The following is a 19074-nucleotide window of genomic DNA, read 5'->3' as shown; positions in this document are numbered from 1 at the left end:
TGGGTCACTACAACGTCTCCACGATGTACAATCTCCCGGATCATATGGTATTTGCGCTCAATATTCTTGCCACGCTTGTGGCTTCTTGGTTCTCTTGAATTTAAAATTGCACCACTATTATCACAATATAGGGTGATAGGCAGATGCATATTTGGAACGACTTCCAAATCTGTCAAGAATTTCCTCAACCATACTACTTCCTTTGTTGCTTCACAAGTAGCTACGTATTCAGCTTCCATTGTGGAGTCTGCAATACAGTTTTGCTTCACACTTCTCCACACTACTGCTCCTTCATTAAGAGTGAACACTGATCTAGATGTAGACTTTCTAGCATCTTTATCGGTTTGAAAATCAGAGTTAGTGTATCCAGTAAGGATCAAATCTTTAGTACCATACACGAGCATATAGTTCCTCGTTCTCCTAAGATACTTGAGGATATTTTTAACGGCAGTCCAATGATCATATCCAGGATTGGACTGATACCTACTGACTATCCCTACTGCGTAGCATATGTCAGGTCTAGTACATAACATTGCATACATCAGGCTCCCTACTGCAGAAGATAAGGAATGCGTCTCATATCCTCAACCTCTTGAGGTTTCTTAGGACATTGATTTTTTAACAAATGAATTCCATATCTGTAAGGTAACAGACCTCTTTTCGAATTCCGCATCTTATACCTAGACAACATTTTGTCTATATAAGTTGCTTGAGACATGGCTAGTGTTCTGTTCTTGCGGTTCCAAATAATCTGAATCCCGAGAACATACTGCGCATTTCCTAAATCTTTCATTTGGAACTGCGTTGCTAGCCATTTCTTGATGTCAATTAGGTAACCTACTTCATTCCCAATGAGTAGAATATCGGCAACATATAAAACTAAGAACGCTATAGTAGAATTGACGATCTTCTTGTAAACACAAGGCTTGTCAACATTCTGTTCAAAATCATAAGATTTGATCGCAGTATCAAATCTTATATTCCAAGATCTAGAAGCTTGTTTCAACCCATAAATGGATTTTTGAAGCTTACAAACCTTTTGTTCTTGACCTTGTGCAATAAACCCCTTTGGTTGAGCCATATAGATCCTCTCCTCAAGATTGCCATTTAGAAAGGTTGTCTTGACATCCATCTGCCAAATTTCATAGTCATAAAAGGTGGCAATGGATAAGAGTATTCTAATCGACTTAAGCATGGAACCAGGAGAGAAAGTTTCTTCATAGTCCACTCCCTCTCTCTGAGTATAACCCTTTGCCACAAGTCGAGTCTTAACAGTCTGTACTTTACCGGCTTGGTCTCACTTTCTCTTGTAGATCCACTTACAACCAATTGGTTTTACATCATTTGGTTGATCTACAAGTTCAGACAGAATTGAAGTACATAGACTCCATTTCGAGGTCCATGGCTTTGACCCACTGATCACAGTCCACATCTTTTATTGCCTGTTTATAGGTCGATGGATCCTTTATGCCATCATCAGGTATGACAACTTGTGTTTCTGTTAAACCCAAGTAACGGTCAGGTTGATGAACAACCCTCCCACTACGTCGAGGTATTCTCAACTCTTGAGAAGAATGTGACTGACCAGATGTACTAGTTTTATCTACTACTTTAGTAGATGAACTAACTCTATCTGTAGCGTTTTTGGAAATTTCATTCAAAATACTAGTCTACTACGAGGTTGATGACTTCTTATGTGGTCTTCCTCTAAGAATGTGGCATTTGTCGATACAAATGCCTTATTCTCTTGAGGATCGTAAAATAGACCACCTTTTGTTTCTTTTGGATAACCTACAAATAGGCATAGTTTTGAACGACGTTCTAATTTTTTAGGATTTTGCACCAATACATGTGTCGGGCATCCCCAAATCCTAAAGTGACATAAACTGCCTTTACGCCCTTTCCATAGCTCTTAGGGTTTTTTTGAAACACTTTTAGAAGGAACGTTATTCAAAATATAGACAGCAGTCTCTAATGCATGTCCCTAAAGGAATCAGGTAACTCAACAAAGCTCATCATTGAGCGAACCATGTCCAACAAGGTTCTGTTTCTTCTTTTAGATACACCGTTCTGCTGAGGCATATTAGGCGCAGAGAGTTGTGACTTGATTCCGTGTTCTATCATATAGTCTTAGAATCTTAAGTCCATGTACTCCCCACCTCGATCTGATCGTAGTGTCTTAATTGTTTTACCTAACTTGTTCTCAACCTCAGCCTTATATTCTTTGAACTTTTCAAAAGAATCAGACTTGTGATGCATTAGGTAAATATGACCATACCTTGAATAATCATCAATAAAACTAATGAAATATTCATACCCACCTCGAGCTTTGACATTCATCAGTCCACAGAAGTTCGAATGTACGAGTTCTAAGGGTATTGTGGCTCTGAGACCTTTTCCAGTAAAAGATCTTTTAGTCATTTTTTCCTCAAGACAAGACTCACATGGAGGTAAAGAATTGTCTTCTAACTGATTTAGGAGTCCATTATTAACCAATCTCTCAACCCTTTTGAGATTTATGTGGCCAAGTCTTAGGTGCCATAGATAGGCATTAGAAGAAAATTTTTGTCTTTTATTCTGAGTTTCGACTGTTCTAAACATCTCAGTATTTAAGACAAATTTTGCTTTAGTTAGTCTTAACTTATATAAGTTGTTTTCAAGTATAGCAGAACAAATTTGAATACCTTTTCTGAAAATGAACGCTTCATTAACTTCAAAAGATATTTTATACATTTGTTCCATAATACAAGCAATAGATATTAAATTCCTCTTCATAAGAGGTGCATACAAAACATCTTTAAGTATGATATATCTATCGTTGAAAAACAACTTTAAATCTCCCATTGCTTCGGCCGAGGCAACCTCTCCTATTCCAACCTTAAGGGTGATCTTGCCTTCTTCAAGATTTTTTCAGGAACTAGTTTCCTGAAAAGAGAAGCAAATATGATTAGTGGATCCTGAATCCAATATCCAAGTTGAGGTATCATCCTCCACTAAACATGTTTCAGCAACTAGTAAATCTTATTTACCTTGTGCTTCTTTCGAGACAGGGGCCTGAGGACATTCCTCAGTTAAGACAAATCTCAGGTCATTTATTACTAGTGTTGAATTTAGATTGTTTTTCCATGTTGAGTACTTATCGCCGTTTAGTTTCTCGGAAGCTAAGAGTTGATCTAAAGAGCTAGTCATGCTAAAAAGAAAAACATATTTTTTTAGTAAAAAACATTAATCTTTTAAATCCAATCAAGTTTAGCAAAAACAACTAATAATGTACCCTTCATTATTATATTTTGCAACGATATTTCAATGGTTTAGAATAACCTCCACCAAGGGGTGATCGACTATTCCTCCGTTGAACCAAGACTATCTTGACTAGATACTATCACAAGAATAATTCTTATTCCTATAGTAACTCAGTTATTGCTACTTTGGTCAAGAATTTACTAACACTTAGTAATTCTCGTAAGTGTGACCCTTCATTTTCAGATCTCAAAGATCGGAATCATTATGCTCCCGAAGTTAGAAAGACAAGAATGAAAACGGACCTGAGAGACCATATCTATTTCTAGAATTCGCGGAGTTCCGAATCCTATAATACAGCCCTCCAATTGGTAAGGTCACTCTAGGGCAGAATGCAGGCGCATTATAGGAATCTCATGGTGCGACCTAATGGAAGAGACCGTAGGACGTGTTGACACACTTCCTTTTCCCACTTACTATGAACAACTTCCCCTATTCACCTTGGTATTGACTCATGCAAACACTCTTCGAATGGAGTCCACTTTACAACTCTTTATAACAACTACAGAGTAGGCCGTATCCAATGGTGTTACCAGAATAAGGTACCCAACTTCATTCATGTACTATAGATCATTTTGACTATTTACTCAAACCTGATCCACTTTTTATGTCTCCACATAAAGTTCAAGTACTCATACAATAGTCATGGGTCTTAATTTATTGGATTTAGAATTTCATACAATTTATGAGATCAATAACAAGTATATTGATAGTAGAAAATGTTTATTATTTTACAAACTGCAATTTTTTAAGACATAAAACCCAACATGTATGTCTCTACACCTAGATGTCTCTACATACATATTTAAGTTTCATAAAATAACATTGAATATTAGTTTATTGGATTGAATTAATGCAGTTTAAACATTAATAAATACCTTTTATTTTATTAAATATATAATTTGACTTTACAAACTATAAGATACACTCGATTTAGGACATTAACTCCAACAATCTCCCACTTATCCTAAATTAAGTGACTCATATCTCGTAGACCATGCTTTCTAGGTGATCCTAAAAAACTTTAGCCGTGAGAGCCTTTGTAAATGGATCAGAAACGTTGTGCTCCGAGGCAATCTGTGTGATAATCACATCTTCTCATTGCACAATCTCCCTAATGAGATGATATTTGCACTCTATATGCTTTCCACATTTGTGACTGTGAGGCTCCTTGGAGTTTGCCACTGTACCATTGTTATCACAATAAAGGTGATAGGCAAAGTTATGTTTGGAACAACTTCCAAATCAGCCAGAAAACTTTTGAGCCACACAACTTCCTTAGTAGCTTCACAAGCAGCTACATATTCTGCCTTTATTGTGAATTTTGCAATGCATCCTTGTTTGATGCTCTGCCATATTATAGCTCCTTCATTCAAAGTGAACATTAATCCTGATGTAGATTTCCTGGAATCCTTATCAGTTTGAAAATCAGGGTCAGTGTATCCTATAAGGATCAAATCGTTAGCGCCATACACAAACATATAGTTTCTCGTTCGCCATACAATACTTTCCAGTGATCAAATCCTGGATTGGACTGATATTTACTGATCATTCCCATTGCATGGCGGATATTGGGCCTAACACACAACATGGCATACATAAGGCTACCTACTGCAGATGCATAAGGAATCCGTCTCATCTTCTCAATCTCTTGAGGTGTCTTAGAACACTGTTCCTTAGAAAGAACAATTCCATGCCTAAAAGGTAGTAAACCTTTCTTGGAGTTATACATTGAATACTTGACAAGAATTTTGTTATACAATACCTGAGATAAGGCTAGCACTTTATTCTTAACGATCCCTTATAATTTGGATCCCTAGAACATACTGAGCTTCACTCAAATCTTTCATTTGGAACTGAACAACTAACCATTCCTTAATTTTGGTAAAAAAAACCTACATTATTCCAAACGAGTAGGATATTATCCACATACAACACCAAGAAAGCTATTGAACCGTTAATGATTTTCTTGTAAACACAAGGTTCATCAATATTTTGATTAAAGCCGTAGATTTTGACCGCAACGTCAAACCTCATGTTTCAAGATCTAAATGCTTGTTTCAATCCATAGATGGATCGATTGAGCTTGCAAAATTTTTGCTCTTAACCATGTACTATGAATCCTTCTGGTTGAGTTATGTAGATTATCTCTTTAAGATTATCATTCAAAAAGACAATCTTGATGTCCATTTTCCATATCTCATAGTCATAATATGTGGCAATAGACAAGAGAGTCCAGATAAAATTTATCATAGCAACAGGAGAGAAGATTTCTTCATAGTCCACCCCCTCATCCTAGGTATAACCCTTTACTACTAATCTAACCTTGAAGTTTTGCACCTTTTCATCTACACCTCTTTTTCTCTTATAGATCCACTTGTAACCTATAGGTTTTACCTATCAGGTTGGTCTACAAGTTTCCAAACAGAATTGGAGTAATTTCTAAATTTATGGCCTTAATCCATTCATCGTTGTCAACATCTTTCATTGTCTTCTTGTAAGAAAATGGATCCTCAACATAATCATTAATGATGTTTTGGGCTTTTGTTAAAACCACATAGTGAACAGGTGGGTTCACAACCCTCCACTACGTTGAAGAAATCTAAACTCTTGAGATGGATTAGTTTGACTAGAAAAATCGACATTAACAACTCTTGTTGATGTACTACCCTCTTCAACAACTCTTGTTAAAGTTTCAGTAGTATTTTTTTTAAAAAAAATTTAAAACTATTTTGCTTCGTGGTTTTTGGTCCCTTATTTGGTCTTCCTCCAAGAATGTAGCATTTGTCAATACAAATACTTTATTTTCATTTGGAGCAAAGAAGTACCCACCTCTTATTTCCTTGGGGTAGCTTACAAATAGGCATACATTCGAGCGAGTTTCCACCTTTTTGGGATTTTTCATAAGCACATGGGCTGGACATCCCCAAATTCTTAAGTGGCATAAATTACTTTTACAACCTCTTTACAACTCCAAAGTTGTTTCAGAAATACTTTTTGATGGAACGTTGTTCAAAATGTAAACAACAGTCTCCACTGCAAATCCCCAGAACGAGTCAGGAAGTCGAGCATAACTCATCGTAGACCGAATCATATCCAACAGGGTTCTATATCTTTTTTTTCGATATACCATTCGACTGAGGTATACCAAAGGCTAAGAATTGAGACATTATTGCATGTTCTATCATATAGTTATGAAATCTCAAGTTCATATACTCTCCACAACGATCAGATCGTAGTGTTTTTATCTTTTTACCTAACAAGTTTTCAACCTTAATCTTATATTCTTTGAACTTTTCAAGTGCTTCAGACTTGTGTTGCATTAGGTATAGATATTCGTATCTTGAATAATCATCTATAAAAGAGATAAAATATTCATACCATTCTCTTGCTTTTACATTTATTGAACCACAAAGGTTTGAATGTATAAGTTCCAATGATTCTTTGGCTCTATAACCTTTTCCAATAAAAAGTCGTTTTGTCATCTTGCCTTCAAGACATGACTCATATACAGGTAAAGAATTTTCTTCTAAACTATTTAGAAGTTCATTTTCACCAAATCTATTTTTCATCTTGCCTTCAAGGCATGACTCATGTGCGATGCTCCATGCGTCTACCTAGCATTATGCATGTCTGGTGCCTACTCGCCCGTGGAGTGGCACTCATACCCGTCTAGGTTGTGTCTGCATATGCGTGCATGTTGATGCTGTGGGCTTGTGCGTGTGCCTATGCACCAATAGGACCCTGCAGATTGGTGTCGCGCGCCTGCTTATGTCGCATACCTTGCTCTTCACTCATGTGGTACGCATGCACATGCCTTGAGCTCGGTTGGTGCAAAGTCCTTGACCCAACCTTGCCAATGCGTGAAGATGAAGATCCTGATAATGTGCCATATGTCAAACCGTTAGTGGATGGACTAAAGTAAAAATAAAATATTGAAAATAAGATAAACAAAATGACCGTTGGAAGAACAATAGTTGGGTGAATTTAGAGATGTCCTTTTAACCTACGGGGACCGTCTCAAATGGGGCGGGGAATCTCTGACTTGATGGGAAATGGGAGAGATAATGGGGAGACTTTTCTCTCCGGTGGCTAAACAAGGATGGGGATAGGGACCCATCCCTAATCGCGTCCCCACCCCAATTCCCACCTCACCCCAAAAAATTAGTTATTTAATTAATTATGTGACACATACATATATATGTAAGTACCGTATGAGTTAGTAAAGACATGGTAGTTAATGTGAGTTCATTTTATACACACATATATATACATACATAACATATATTAGGTGGTAGGCTTTTTAAATTTTAACCTTTAGAAATTATGAAAAGTAAACATTTTAATTATATCTTTTCTATATTTAATATTTTTGTCTTTAGTAAGAGATTTTATAATGTTTTATTTAAATAAAATAAATATATTGGACTTGACTCATTTAATATATAAAATTTTTGAAATTTTATTTGGTTGAAATAAAACTAAAAAATTATTAAAAACTAAATTAATTAAAAAAAACTAAATGGAGATAAAATGTATTGCACCCATCTCTATGCATCCCACTATCATTACATACAAGAAATGAATTAAAATATTCTAAAGAATAAAAATAAGACAAATTTGTCATGTGGTAAATTATGATTGGACAATTTGGTGGAATGCATAACGATAGGTGTTGCATAGGGTGCAACTAAGAGGGCGTTTGGTGCGCGCACATTTGGAATGCTAAGTCTATAAATGTTAAACTTGGGGGTTAGGTTGGGAGGTTTAAGTAGCTTGCGTATAAAAAATCTGTATTTGGAGTGAAGTTTTGGAAGTCTGGGTTTAAGAAGTCTATGTTTGAAGTGCAAACTTAGGAAACCTAAGAATGAAGTGTAGATTTATAAATCTTGAGTTTGTAAAATATTTTCTTGTATTTAATCAATGATTAGATTTTAAATTAGTTTAAATTTGTAACCTTAATTATTTTAATATAGTTAAGTTTAAAATAAACTAAAAAAATTAGAAGAATATTTATTTTTTAGGAAATTGCATTGTATGATAAATACATTTTAAGAAACCAAAGTCATGACTTCAATTTTTTTGTAATTGCAGGTGTGGCAATCACATAGCAATCATATAGCAATCACATATAAATCAGGTAGCAATCACATAACAATCATATAGAAATCAGATAGCAATCAAAATTTCAGACGGAAGTTTTTTTGCCATGTTTGCAAAAAAAAAAATAATAAAACTTAGGGACATGCGCCCAATTTTCAATTTTTTTTTTTATTATTAAAGTTGCAATTGCCCCTTATCTTTTGAAACATTTTAAAATAGAGTTTTATCTAAAAATTATAATTCAATTTAATTTATTGTTTTAATAATTTGATATTTTGATTTTACTAGGTTTTGAAATAAAACTTGATATAGATTTTTGTCATTTTAACTAATTTAAATTAGGTTTTTCTATAATAACCTACATAAATATACTTAATTACACAATTGCAATCTAATGGGCTACTATTTTAGACAAAAATATAGTCCAATTTACTTTTCAACCCTCCTTACTATTCAATTTATATATTAAAAAAAATGTAAATATATATATTTACAATGATGATGATGATGATATGAAAAGAAACATGTAATAGATGTTTCTTATAGTGATCGATTCATACTAGGAGAAAAAAAAATAAATGAAATCTCATAAAATAAAGGAAACATGTAAATGAAGAAAGGAAGAGAGAGAATTATAAATGATAATCTAATAAATAAAAATAATTAAAAAGAAAAAACTCCCATTGAAAAAAGAATTAGAAGAAAAGAAAGTGTATTTTAAAAAATATTATTGTAATTAAACTAAGGGTCTGTTTGGAATGACTTAGATTTTTTTTTTTTTAAATTCATTTTTTTTAACACTTTTGATTAAAAAAACTCTTTAAAATAAAAAAAATAAAAAAAACACATGTGTTTGACAACTCTTTCTCAGAAATATTTTTTATATACAAGTTTGTCTGGTTTGTTATATACTAAAATTGTTTTTATTAATGTTTTTCAAAGTTGGCTCGTGACAACCGAAGTTTGGCCAAAATCGATGGTCGGAATTTCGTCGACAAGGTCGCCAAGAGTGACGATCAGAGGTTTGTTGGTGTCAGTCACCAAAGGTAGTGTCCGAAAATTGGTCGATGAACTTCCTAAATTAAATTAGAAGAAAAAAAGTGTAAACCATAGGTTGTTTACTATTCAAACTCATGGAAAGAGTATAGGAAGCCTCGACTTCCTAAATCCTTGCCCCAAATAAGGGTTAGGCTTAGGATGCCTAACCAATCCTAAGTAGAGATGTCCATGGGGCAGGGCGGGGCCGAGGATACCAATCCCCATCCCCATTTCATTCCCCATCCCCATCTCCACTCCCTATTTCATTCCCCATCCCTGTGAAATTTTTCACGGGATCGGGGTGGGGACTCCCTGTAGGGAATTCGTCGAGATCGAGTTCCTCGTGGGGAATTTTTTCCCGTTACCTTTTTTTTTTTTTGGTAAAAAGTCAATTAATTTAAACCAAATTGTAATTAAATAATTAACTTTATCACTAAATTAGTTATTATGATTACTTATAAATGATAATTTGAGTAATAATTTAAAGATAAATTACTCAAATTTTGGCCTAAAAAAGCTAATTAATTTTTTTAGTAGAAAGAAATAAAAATAAATCAAATTATTCCCATATATTATCTAAATTTAAATATTCAATTTAAACATATTCATTATCTTTCACAATAAATAATCAAATTTGAAATTTAAATATAATATTTCTATAATAATAATAACAACATAACATTAGATAACTATACTAAATAAATATGTAGAAGCTAATTGGGGCGGGGACAAGGAATGTATTCTCTGTCCCCGTTTAGCTCATGGAATTTTTTTTCCCCACTCCTTTCCCCATTCCCTGCCTAATTAGGGAATCTCCGTCTCCGTTCGGGACGAGCTCCGTCCCCGTGGAGAACTTGGACATCTCTAATCCCAAGTTCCTGGAAACAAACATCCATGTATTTTTTTCATTGAAATGTGTTATTTTATTATTATCTTTTCCTTAGAAAATGCCAATTGTCACATTCTCAACAAGCCACACATGAATAACCTTTGCCACTTGTCGCTACAAGAGTTGCCAAAATTATCACGTCATGGCATGCCATGAAGTATATTTCTCTTTTAAACTTGTTTTAACTATATATTATTCGTTTGAACTCCAATTTGAGTGATTCAAATTGCTTTTGATTCTTTATTTTGGGTCTACACAATGGACTCTTTAAAACATTAAAATTATTAGTAAATTAATTCATATTTGTTATCATCAAAATACTAATTAATTAATTTGAGATCAATGATCAAATAGCCAACACTTGGTGCTATCAATAATGCCGACCATTATAGAGTCATATGCCATATATGTCTATTTCAGCCTTTGGTGTATTATGTGATAGTATAATTGAGAATATTCGACACATCTTTTTGTGCATTGCCTTTTTGCTTCTCGTTTCTGGCACATTGTTTTGGAAGTTTTTGGTTGGTTTTTGGTTGGCTCTAATTTTATCCTTTGATATTTTGGTGTCTCTTATGGTGGGTCATCGTTTTGGTGATACTAAATGATTGATTTGGTTGGCCCTTATGAGTGCTTTTTTTGGACTCTTTGGTGCAAGCACAATGGTTAGGTTTTCAAGTATTCTCTTTCCTCTTTTGATAGGTTTGTGGATTTGGTCTTGTCTATAGCTTTCTATTGATGCAACATCATTTTAATAATTTTAGACCAGGTTTACCAATCCGTAATGAGAATTGGTGTAATTGAAACAAGATTTTATTGATGATGAATTGTAATAGGCCTGAGTCGCAAATATAATTGGATTGGTTTTGATCATATTTATTTATAATCATGAATTTATTACATTTTACTGTTACTATTATCGTTACCGTTGACCCATGGTAATGATAAAGATAAAAGTAACAATAAAAATGGCAGATTAATAATTTTCATACTATTATAGTAGCAATATCTATAATGGTAACGATCGTGGTAACAGTAAAAATAGTGGGTCCCATGTAATTTTCAACCACAATTAGATTGAGTATCCTTCATTCCTCAATTAAAATGCACACTTTGATTACAGATTTTGAGATGGGCTAACTCATTAGGATTACGGAACATAGGTAAACAACAATAAAAGTAATCAATTAAGGCCTACTTTTCACATTACTATTCACATTACTATTGATCGATTAGGGCTCAGTTTATCTTCTTTAGTCTCTAATTAGAAATATTTCTTGCAATTACCTATTTTCTCTCGAAAGTTTCCTCTATTTCCTCTATTTCATTAATCAATGAAATGTTTTTCATAAAAAAAAAAATCATTAAATACCTAAATGTCATTTTTCTAAAAGTTGATTTTAAGTGTTTATCCTAAACAACTTATTTTATAAACTCGTTTTCTGAAAATCTATTTGGAGTGGTCATCAAAGAAACTTTTTCCAAAATGACATTTTAAAAAAAATTATAATAAAATAAAAAAAATAAAAAAGGTAATTCAAATACTCTCTTATGAGCTTATGCTCTATAATTGCTACATATAAAAGGGATAATCTTTTATCTTTACTTTCTGTGAGTACATCCCTGAATACTCCTTATTTCAAGTAAATTTAAAGTACAATTGATATTTGGCAGATGAAGAAGTTTCAAGGAACAATTTCAATTTAAAAACCGACTCATCGTCTTCTTTGCCATAATTTTAATCCAGGAACCAGTCAAAGCTTACTATAATCAACCACTATAAACATGCAAAAATATTGTTTAGTGAACTAAAGCAACACACCATTTTGATTGTTTGGAAGAAGAGAAGAAAGAATAGAGATGAAGATTGACAATTACCAGTAACAAGAGTATTAGGATCAGTTATCATTGATAAGCATCCAGTCATTAATAACTCAGAAATTTGAAAATGAACCCAACAACCAGACTTAAGAAAGAGAGAAGCATTACATGATTTATTAAAGAGAATGCAATACTTTTGATTGAAAATATTTCTTTTGGACTAATCCACACTCTTAAGATGGTTTGTTCTGCCATGAACGTTCTCTATAAAACAGCACAGAGAGAAGGCTCAAAAAAAAGAAACAGAAGAATGCAATTATACTGATTTTACTGATTGAGAAACGAAGTAAATGAAAACTGGCATTCCTGATCTTTTGTTGATTGCTGGTGATTGCTTAGCTGCAAGCAACAAGCATCGGAGTGTCAACGTGTACCACGTGTCCGCTAACACGTTAGCCAAATTGAAGTATCCGTACTTAGCTGAAATTAGTAACTGTCTAAATGAAAATGACCAATTCATATTTAGTGAAAGGGCACACTTGTTCTTTATTATTAGCTCACTCAAAGCCATTACACAGTCGATAAATTTAATTTAAACAGATAAAAAGCTAGAGAAACTTAAAAGAACTAATCAAGAAGTAAAAGCTAAATCTCCAGAATTGCAGGAGGCAAATATAGTTAAAGGAGGATGTCAGCTACACGTTATTCCTATACCTATTTAAAGACTCCAAATCTATCTTCCAGAGAGCTTCCATTTTCGCCATCATCAACAACCAGTTATTGTTTGAAGGATATCAGTAAGGTGTATAATTCAGTCATTTCCAATGGTTTTCATCGAGAACCTGATCTCTGTGTGTACTCTGCGACTAGCTGAGAGAATGAGGATGTCTTGTCTTCGAGCAATCTTGTTGGAGTGTCATACTCCTCAATGAGTCCTGCATGGCGTGTAATGCAAATCAAGTTGCGTATCAACAAGTTAAATAGTTTGGTAGACTGTACTGATACAAACCGTGACTTAAAAGCAAAACCATATCACTGCTAAGAACGGAAGTTATCCGATGTGCAATCGTTATGACTGTACAGTCAGAAAAGTGTTGTCGTAAAGTCTGTTGAATCAAATTATCTGTAGCTGTATCGACCGATGCAGTGGCTTCGTCAAGGACCAACACCTTACTCTTCTTGAGTAGCACTCGACCAAGGCAAACGAGTTGCCTCTGACCCATGCTCCAATTCTCTCCATTCTCACTAACTGTATTTTATTTACAAACGAACTAGTTTCAATAACTTCAGTTTATTGGAAACTTTACCATAGTATCCAGAAATATACCTGTTGAATCTAGCTTTCCTTCCTTTTTTCTCACTTCATCTCCAAGTTGGCATTTATCCAGGGCCTGATGCATCAATTAAATATTTACTTCCATGGGAGGGTAAAAAAAGAAAATGGAAACTTCAGTTTAGGGAATGATTAGAAGAAGAAACCATGCTACCTCCCAAATGTCTTCATCTGCGTATTCTTCAAGGGGATCGAGATTGCTCCGCACAGTGCCTTCAAACATAGTAGGATCCTGAGGGATGATACTGAGTTTGGACCGCAAATCATGAAGTCCAATTGTCGTTATGTTGACGTTATCAATCACAATATGACCAGCTACAGGATCGACTATCCGAAAAAGTGTTTGTATTAGAGTTGATTTGCCGCTTCCTGTTCTCCCAACAATGCCAGTTTTCTTTCCACCTGGAAAAGTACATGTAATACCTCTCAACACAAGAGGCAGTTGTGGTGCATAACGAACCTATGTGATATACAAAAATTAGCAAAAATTCAAGACAAAATCACCAATATCAAATTTGAGAGCTGTTGACATCAAAGGATACCAAAAGAAAACAATAATAATAATGATGATAATAAAATAAAATACCTGCAGATTATGAAGTTCAACTTCTCCAAATGCTGGCCAGCTACAATCTGGTCGATTTTCCTCGATAACTAGAGGTGGCTCACTAGGGATAGAGGTATATTGAAATATTCTCTCGACCGATATGATTTTGTTCTCCATATTGCAAAGGTTCCATATTAACCAAGCTTGCAACATATTGAGGTTAAGTCCATAGGTTACAGACAAGCCGGCAATCCCTTCATTGTAAGGGATAAAAGGAATTAGGCAGTTAGAGAAAGGAAAAAAACTTAAAGATCATTGTTTGATGATAGACCAGCGTGAAAAATGTACCTGGATCAATGACTCCCACAGGGATAGATATCAAAAAGATCAAACAGGAAGCAAATGTAATGGAAGACAATAAATCGAGACGGAAACAAAGCCATTCCATTGCTGCTGCAGTGTGGAACTTGGGCCGAGAGTATGCATCTGTCAGTTTCATATTGGCATCTTGGAATCTCGACTCTTGATCAAAACTCCTAATAGTTGTTGATCCAGAAATTGTTTCGGAGAATAGTTGGATCACTGGAGCTTTGCATACTCCAATCAATCGTGATAATTCTCGTGCCGATGGAATATAATATTGCTGCATAATAAAAGCTCAATGTATGGTAACCCAAAGCAGAAGCTCTAAATGTTTTTGTTTTCACTATATATAACTTTCCTAAAAAGACAAACCACAAGGCCAGAAGGTATACCTCATACCAAATGCACAGAGCCATCACAGGGATAAAGATAATGAAAACCTGCCATGCAACTTGAGACATTACCGCAATAATTCCTAGAAGCTGAATCACATTGAAGCAAAAGGCTCCAACTCGAAATGGTATATCCATATCAAGGGCACTTTGGTCCGTGGAGGCCTGTAAACAAAAATACATTATTTACCAATTATTATGATTATGAGTTTCAAGAAACTAATCGAAGAACATAATGAATATAAATTCACTCACTCTATTGAGAATTCTTCCACTTGGAGTAGCATCAAAGAATGACATGGGAGCACGAAAGATGCTTGTGTGCATTTTAACGAATAGTTCAGTTGCTGCTTTAAAACCAGCTGTAACGAGAAGAGCTGACCTCAAGAGGACACACAAGGAGCTTCCAATGGACAAAGCAACGTAGACGATAATCAATCGAGAGGTAGAAACAGGAGGCTCCATATCCTCTGAAACAGGAGTAGCCCATGCCATCCAATAATTACTTCCAATTTGAAGAATCTGAAAGAGAAGCTGACCAAACAATATAATGGGCACGAGAGTTCCACCATAAGCAGACTTGATATATTTCCAGTAAACTGAAAAACCAACTTTTCCTTTCTCTCTCTCTTCTTCCTGTACAAGCTGCCCTTTTGACTTAGTGGCGTCAACTGCCTTCCCATCGTGTGTATCTCTTTTATCTTCCTCATCTATAATGCCATTAGTACTAATCATAGATTTGTCTTCCTTACTAGTAGACTTTCTAGAAGAATCTCCTTCCACAGAATTAATGGCTGATAATGCTTCCTCATGTGCACCAACAAGTGCCATAAAGTCGGTTCCAGAGCGAAGAATTTCTTCGTACTTTCCAGCTTGTGTGATTCTTCCATCTTTCATGACCTGTCAGTAATGAATCTCCTAAGCTTAGATGTAAAAGGGCGTAAGAACAATACAGAAAACAAAGATAGAAGTCCTCATCTACTTACCAAGATAAGATCAGCTGCAGGTAAAAATTCTACTTGATGAGTTACATAAATAACTGTTTTTGAACTCAAAACACCAAGGAGACATTCCTGTTAGGATAATATGACACGATTATTATAAATTCGCAGATCAAGTCCTAAAGATCAATCTAAAATACATACTTTTTATTCTGAAAAGAGGATAAGCATAAACTCAAAAAACATAAATGAAAAGTAAATAGAAAGAAAACTACCTTGAAGAGGTGAGAACCTGTATGAGCATCAACTGCACTAAAGGGATCATCAAACAAGTAAATATCAACATCTTGGTATAAGGCACGAGCAATTTGAATTCTTTGCTTCTGTCCACCACTTAAATTGATTCCTCTTTCTCCTATGACCGTTTGGTCACCAAATGCAAGAATTTCAAGGTCCTTTTCTAGACAACATGCTTCAAGAACTCTTTTGTACCTTTCTCTGTCCATCTCTTTGCTAAAAAGTATGTTCTCCTCAATCTTTCCACTCTGTATCCATGGTGATTGTGCTACATAGGCCTTACTACCGCACACTCTCAGATCCCCTGATATTTTAGGTACTTCTCCAAGGATACAAGATAGCAAGCTGGACTTGCCTGAGCCTACTGTACCACAAACAGCAACTCTCATGCCATGTTCCACTTTGAAATTAATATCTTGCAACGTCAGGTTTGAAGAAGTCGAGTCCCAAGAAAAGTTCCCATTGACAATCTCAATTGCTGTAGTAGAACTACCTCTTGGAAGCCTCTCTATAATATCAGACTGCAAATCATCAAGGCGAAGGAAAGACACTATTCTATCTAGTGAAACCTTTGTTTGAACCACCATAGAGATTGTGTCAGGAAGATTATAGATAGGTTCTTGAAGAATCCTAAAAGTTGCAAGTGCAGATAATACTTTGCCAGACTCTAATGGGATCCCCACCAGCATACACATCCCAAAAGTCACAACAGACACAAATGTCGGGGCACCCCAAAAGACGAACGTTGTGACTGACAATGTATAAAGGAACTTCTTTAACCATCCTGCTTCAATATTCCTAAGTTCAGCTATCTTAGATAGAAACTTCATCTCCCATCCCTGAAGCTTAAGAATCCTCATATTTCTCAAGATTTCAGATGTCGCCTTCATCCTCGTATCTTTTGACTCCATTATCTTGTCCTGGAACTTCTCCTGCAACTTTCCCAATGGGATATTTATCAACATAATAGCTATAGTTGCAACAAGAGCTGCAATTGAAGCAAGACCAAGATTTTTATACAAAACCAACAGGGCCAATCCAACTTGAAAAACCACCAGCCAAATATCGTGCATATACCAACTGAAATCACCAACCCTCTCGGCATCTACAGTCATGAAGTTGATGATCTCCCCACTTGTGTGCTGCTGCCTTGACTGGCAAGAAAGGGTCAGACCCTTGTTGTAGATCATTGCAACCAATGCAGCTCGAACTCTCATTCCGACTTGTTGCACCCTAAAGAACCAATGCCTCATTGCAAGACATTCCACGAGTTTTGCCAGAAAAAATACACTGACCAAAACATAGCCTTCATTTTCGAAATCTCGATGACCATTGAGATATTGAACAAAAGTGTCAATAAGGTAGGGGCCAACATATGTAGCCAATGTGTAAATGAATGCAAAAGCAGCGGTTAAAAGTATCTCTTTCCAAGCCGAGTAGAGTAGACCCTTGACCAAAGAAAGAGTGGTGACTCTGTTGATTGTTCCACACTCAGACTCGAGCTCGTTTTTGAGAATCTGAAAGGTACCAGAAACAGCATCACGGCTTGCAAGTTGAGGAATATCCTCAAGATCTAATGCCTTCTTATTTCCAGTTGCAATGAGAGGACCCATCCAAGAGAATGAAAGGATACTGAAAATTCCTGCAGTCTCGTAAGGGGTCACAGTTTCCTCTCCTTTACACTTCTTTGCCTCTATACTGCCATTACTGAGAGTAGTATATCTTGTTTCACCATTTAAAAGGTGTTCTTCAAGAGGGTCTTGTTCACTCACACTCTTCCCAAAGAACCCAACATATATGATCAACAAACCAGAGACAACTGACATAACATCAGAAACCAAGTATCTAATGGGCAAGGAATGGGTTTGGCTATAATGAACCGTGTCCACAGTAAGACAGTAACAAGAAACAGCAAAGTAAGAAACCCACCAGACTCTCAAATGAATTGCAAACTTTGATTTTCCAGTTTCGGAAGAATGTAAACACAAAGAAACAGTGCCCCATGCAAGTGCTTTCAAACCAAAATCCAAAAGGGTCACCAGATTTTCCTCAGACCACCCATTTCTATACCAGTAGAAGCAATCAAGAGAAAAGAAAACAAGATTGAAAACAGAAATAACGAGGCAACTTATGAATGTTTCCTTATAGTACAAACACCTCGTCTCTCTTTGACTTTCCCCACAGCCTGCCTTCAACTTTAAGCACACCCATGAGATGCAAAGAACAAGCAACAAAACCAAGTGAGTCAAACCAGACAGGCCATGAGCTAAAATGGGTTCAAGGAGAAAGTGAGCAGCAGAGTTCACAGGGAGGGAAGGGTCGTGAAAGAATAAGTTAGTTAAGCTTTTCATAGAGTATTCAAAGAAACCCATGATTCAAAAAGTCTTTTGGGAAGATGGATGTGCTATAAAACTCAGCTAGGTTTAGTTTAGCTCAAACCAAGTGAAGAATGATGAAGAAACTCCTCAGCTTCTAAAGTTCTATATACTCGTGAGAAACAGAGTGAGAGAGAGAGAGAGAGAGAGAGAGAGAGAGTCAAACTTTACTTCCTTTGACAAGGATGCAGCGTGGTGCGCAAGAATCCAGGGATTGGAAGTAACGATAAAAAAAAGACAAAAAAGGCAAAACAAAGGGGGAAAACGATTTGAAGACAAAAAGGGGTTTCCCCTTTTCTACTTTCTAGACAATGGGCAGATACAGAGACAGAGACAACGTGGAGCGAAAAAGATATATGGGAAGAACTGAACAGTGAAAACTTTTCTCCTTCTTTGAAACCCAATACTCCAAGTCCATTCTATAATCAATTCTTTCTACTTTCCTAATCCCAAGTTCTTCCCTGATTTTGCCATTAAAATACAACATCGTTTGAGAGAAAAATGAACAAAGGCTTTAATGATGCAATGGACATGTGGGGTATAGAAAAAGACGACAATGAGCAACAAAGAAATAAAAACTAACCAGACCCAACAACGAATTCTCCTGCAAGATTGTTGACTGTTGGAGCATAAGGATGGGGGGAATTCCACAATGAGAATTGAGAGAGTGACAGT

The 19074-nt window shown here is 35.5% G+C and overlaps 1 protein-coding gene across 2 annotated transcripts; it reads right to left on the bottom strand.

Annotated features, from left to right (window-relative positions):
• Positions 1 to 12672: 12672 nt before the first annotated feature.
• LOC120085664 (ABC transporter C family member 3-like) lies at positions 12673 to 18850 on the bottom strand. Of its 2 annotated transcripts, XM_039041790.2 has the most exons (10): positions 16003 to 18850; positions 15773 to 15859; positions 15042 to 15686; positions 14787 to 14951; positions 14380 to 14674; positions 14071 to 14285; positions 13639 to 13944; positions 13479 to 13542; positions 13161 to 13400; positions 12673 to 13086 (listed from the first exon to the last, which is right to left on the bottom strand). In XM_039041790.2, the coding sequence occupies exons 1-10, from the start codon at positions 18394 to 18396 to the stop codon at positions 12983 to 12985; spliced, it is 4515 nt and encodes a 1504-aa protein (XP_038897718.1). In that variant the 5' UTR covers positions 18397 to 18850; the 3' UTR covers positions 12673 to 12982. The 2 variants fall into 2 exon arrangements, with proteins under 2 accessions (XP_038897718.1, XP_090174388.1); XM_090318262.1 differs by lacking the exon at positions 13161 to 13400 and having other exon boundaries at positions 16003 to 18600.
• Positions 18851 to 19074: the final 224 nt, after the last annotated feature.

Source organism: Benincasa hispida, chromosome 9, assembly GCF_027475165.1.
Source record: "Benincasa hispida cultivar pf3 chromosome 9, pf3_genome.v1.1, whole genome shotgun sequence".
NCBI classification, from domain to species: Eukaryota; Viridiplantae; Streptophyta; class Magnoliopsida; order Cucurbitales; family Cucurbitaceae; genus Benincasa; species Benincasa hispida.
The sequence above is the reverse complement of the archived record's forward strand: the minus strand, read 5'-3'. Positions and strand labels throughout refer to the sequence as shown.

Excerpts from the sequence above, each read along its gene's own strand:
- LOC120085664 (XM_039041790.2), bottom strand. The coding sequence starts at position 18,396 with ATGGGTTTCTTTGAATACTCTATGAAAAGCTTAACTAACTTATTCTTT. Across the intron at positions 13,543-13,638 it reads CAGATGAAGACATTTGGGAG|GCCCTGGATAAATGCCAACT; the intron begins GTAGCATGGTTT and ends TTGATGCATCAG. Across the intron at positions 13,401-13,478 it reads AGGAAAGCTAGATTCAACAG|TTAGTGAGAATGGAGAGAAT; the intron begins GTATATTTCTGG and ends AATAAAATACAG.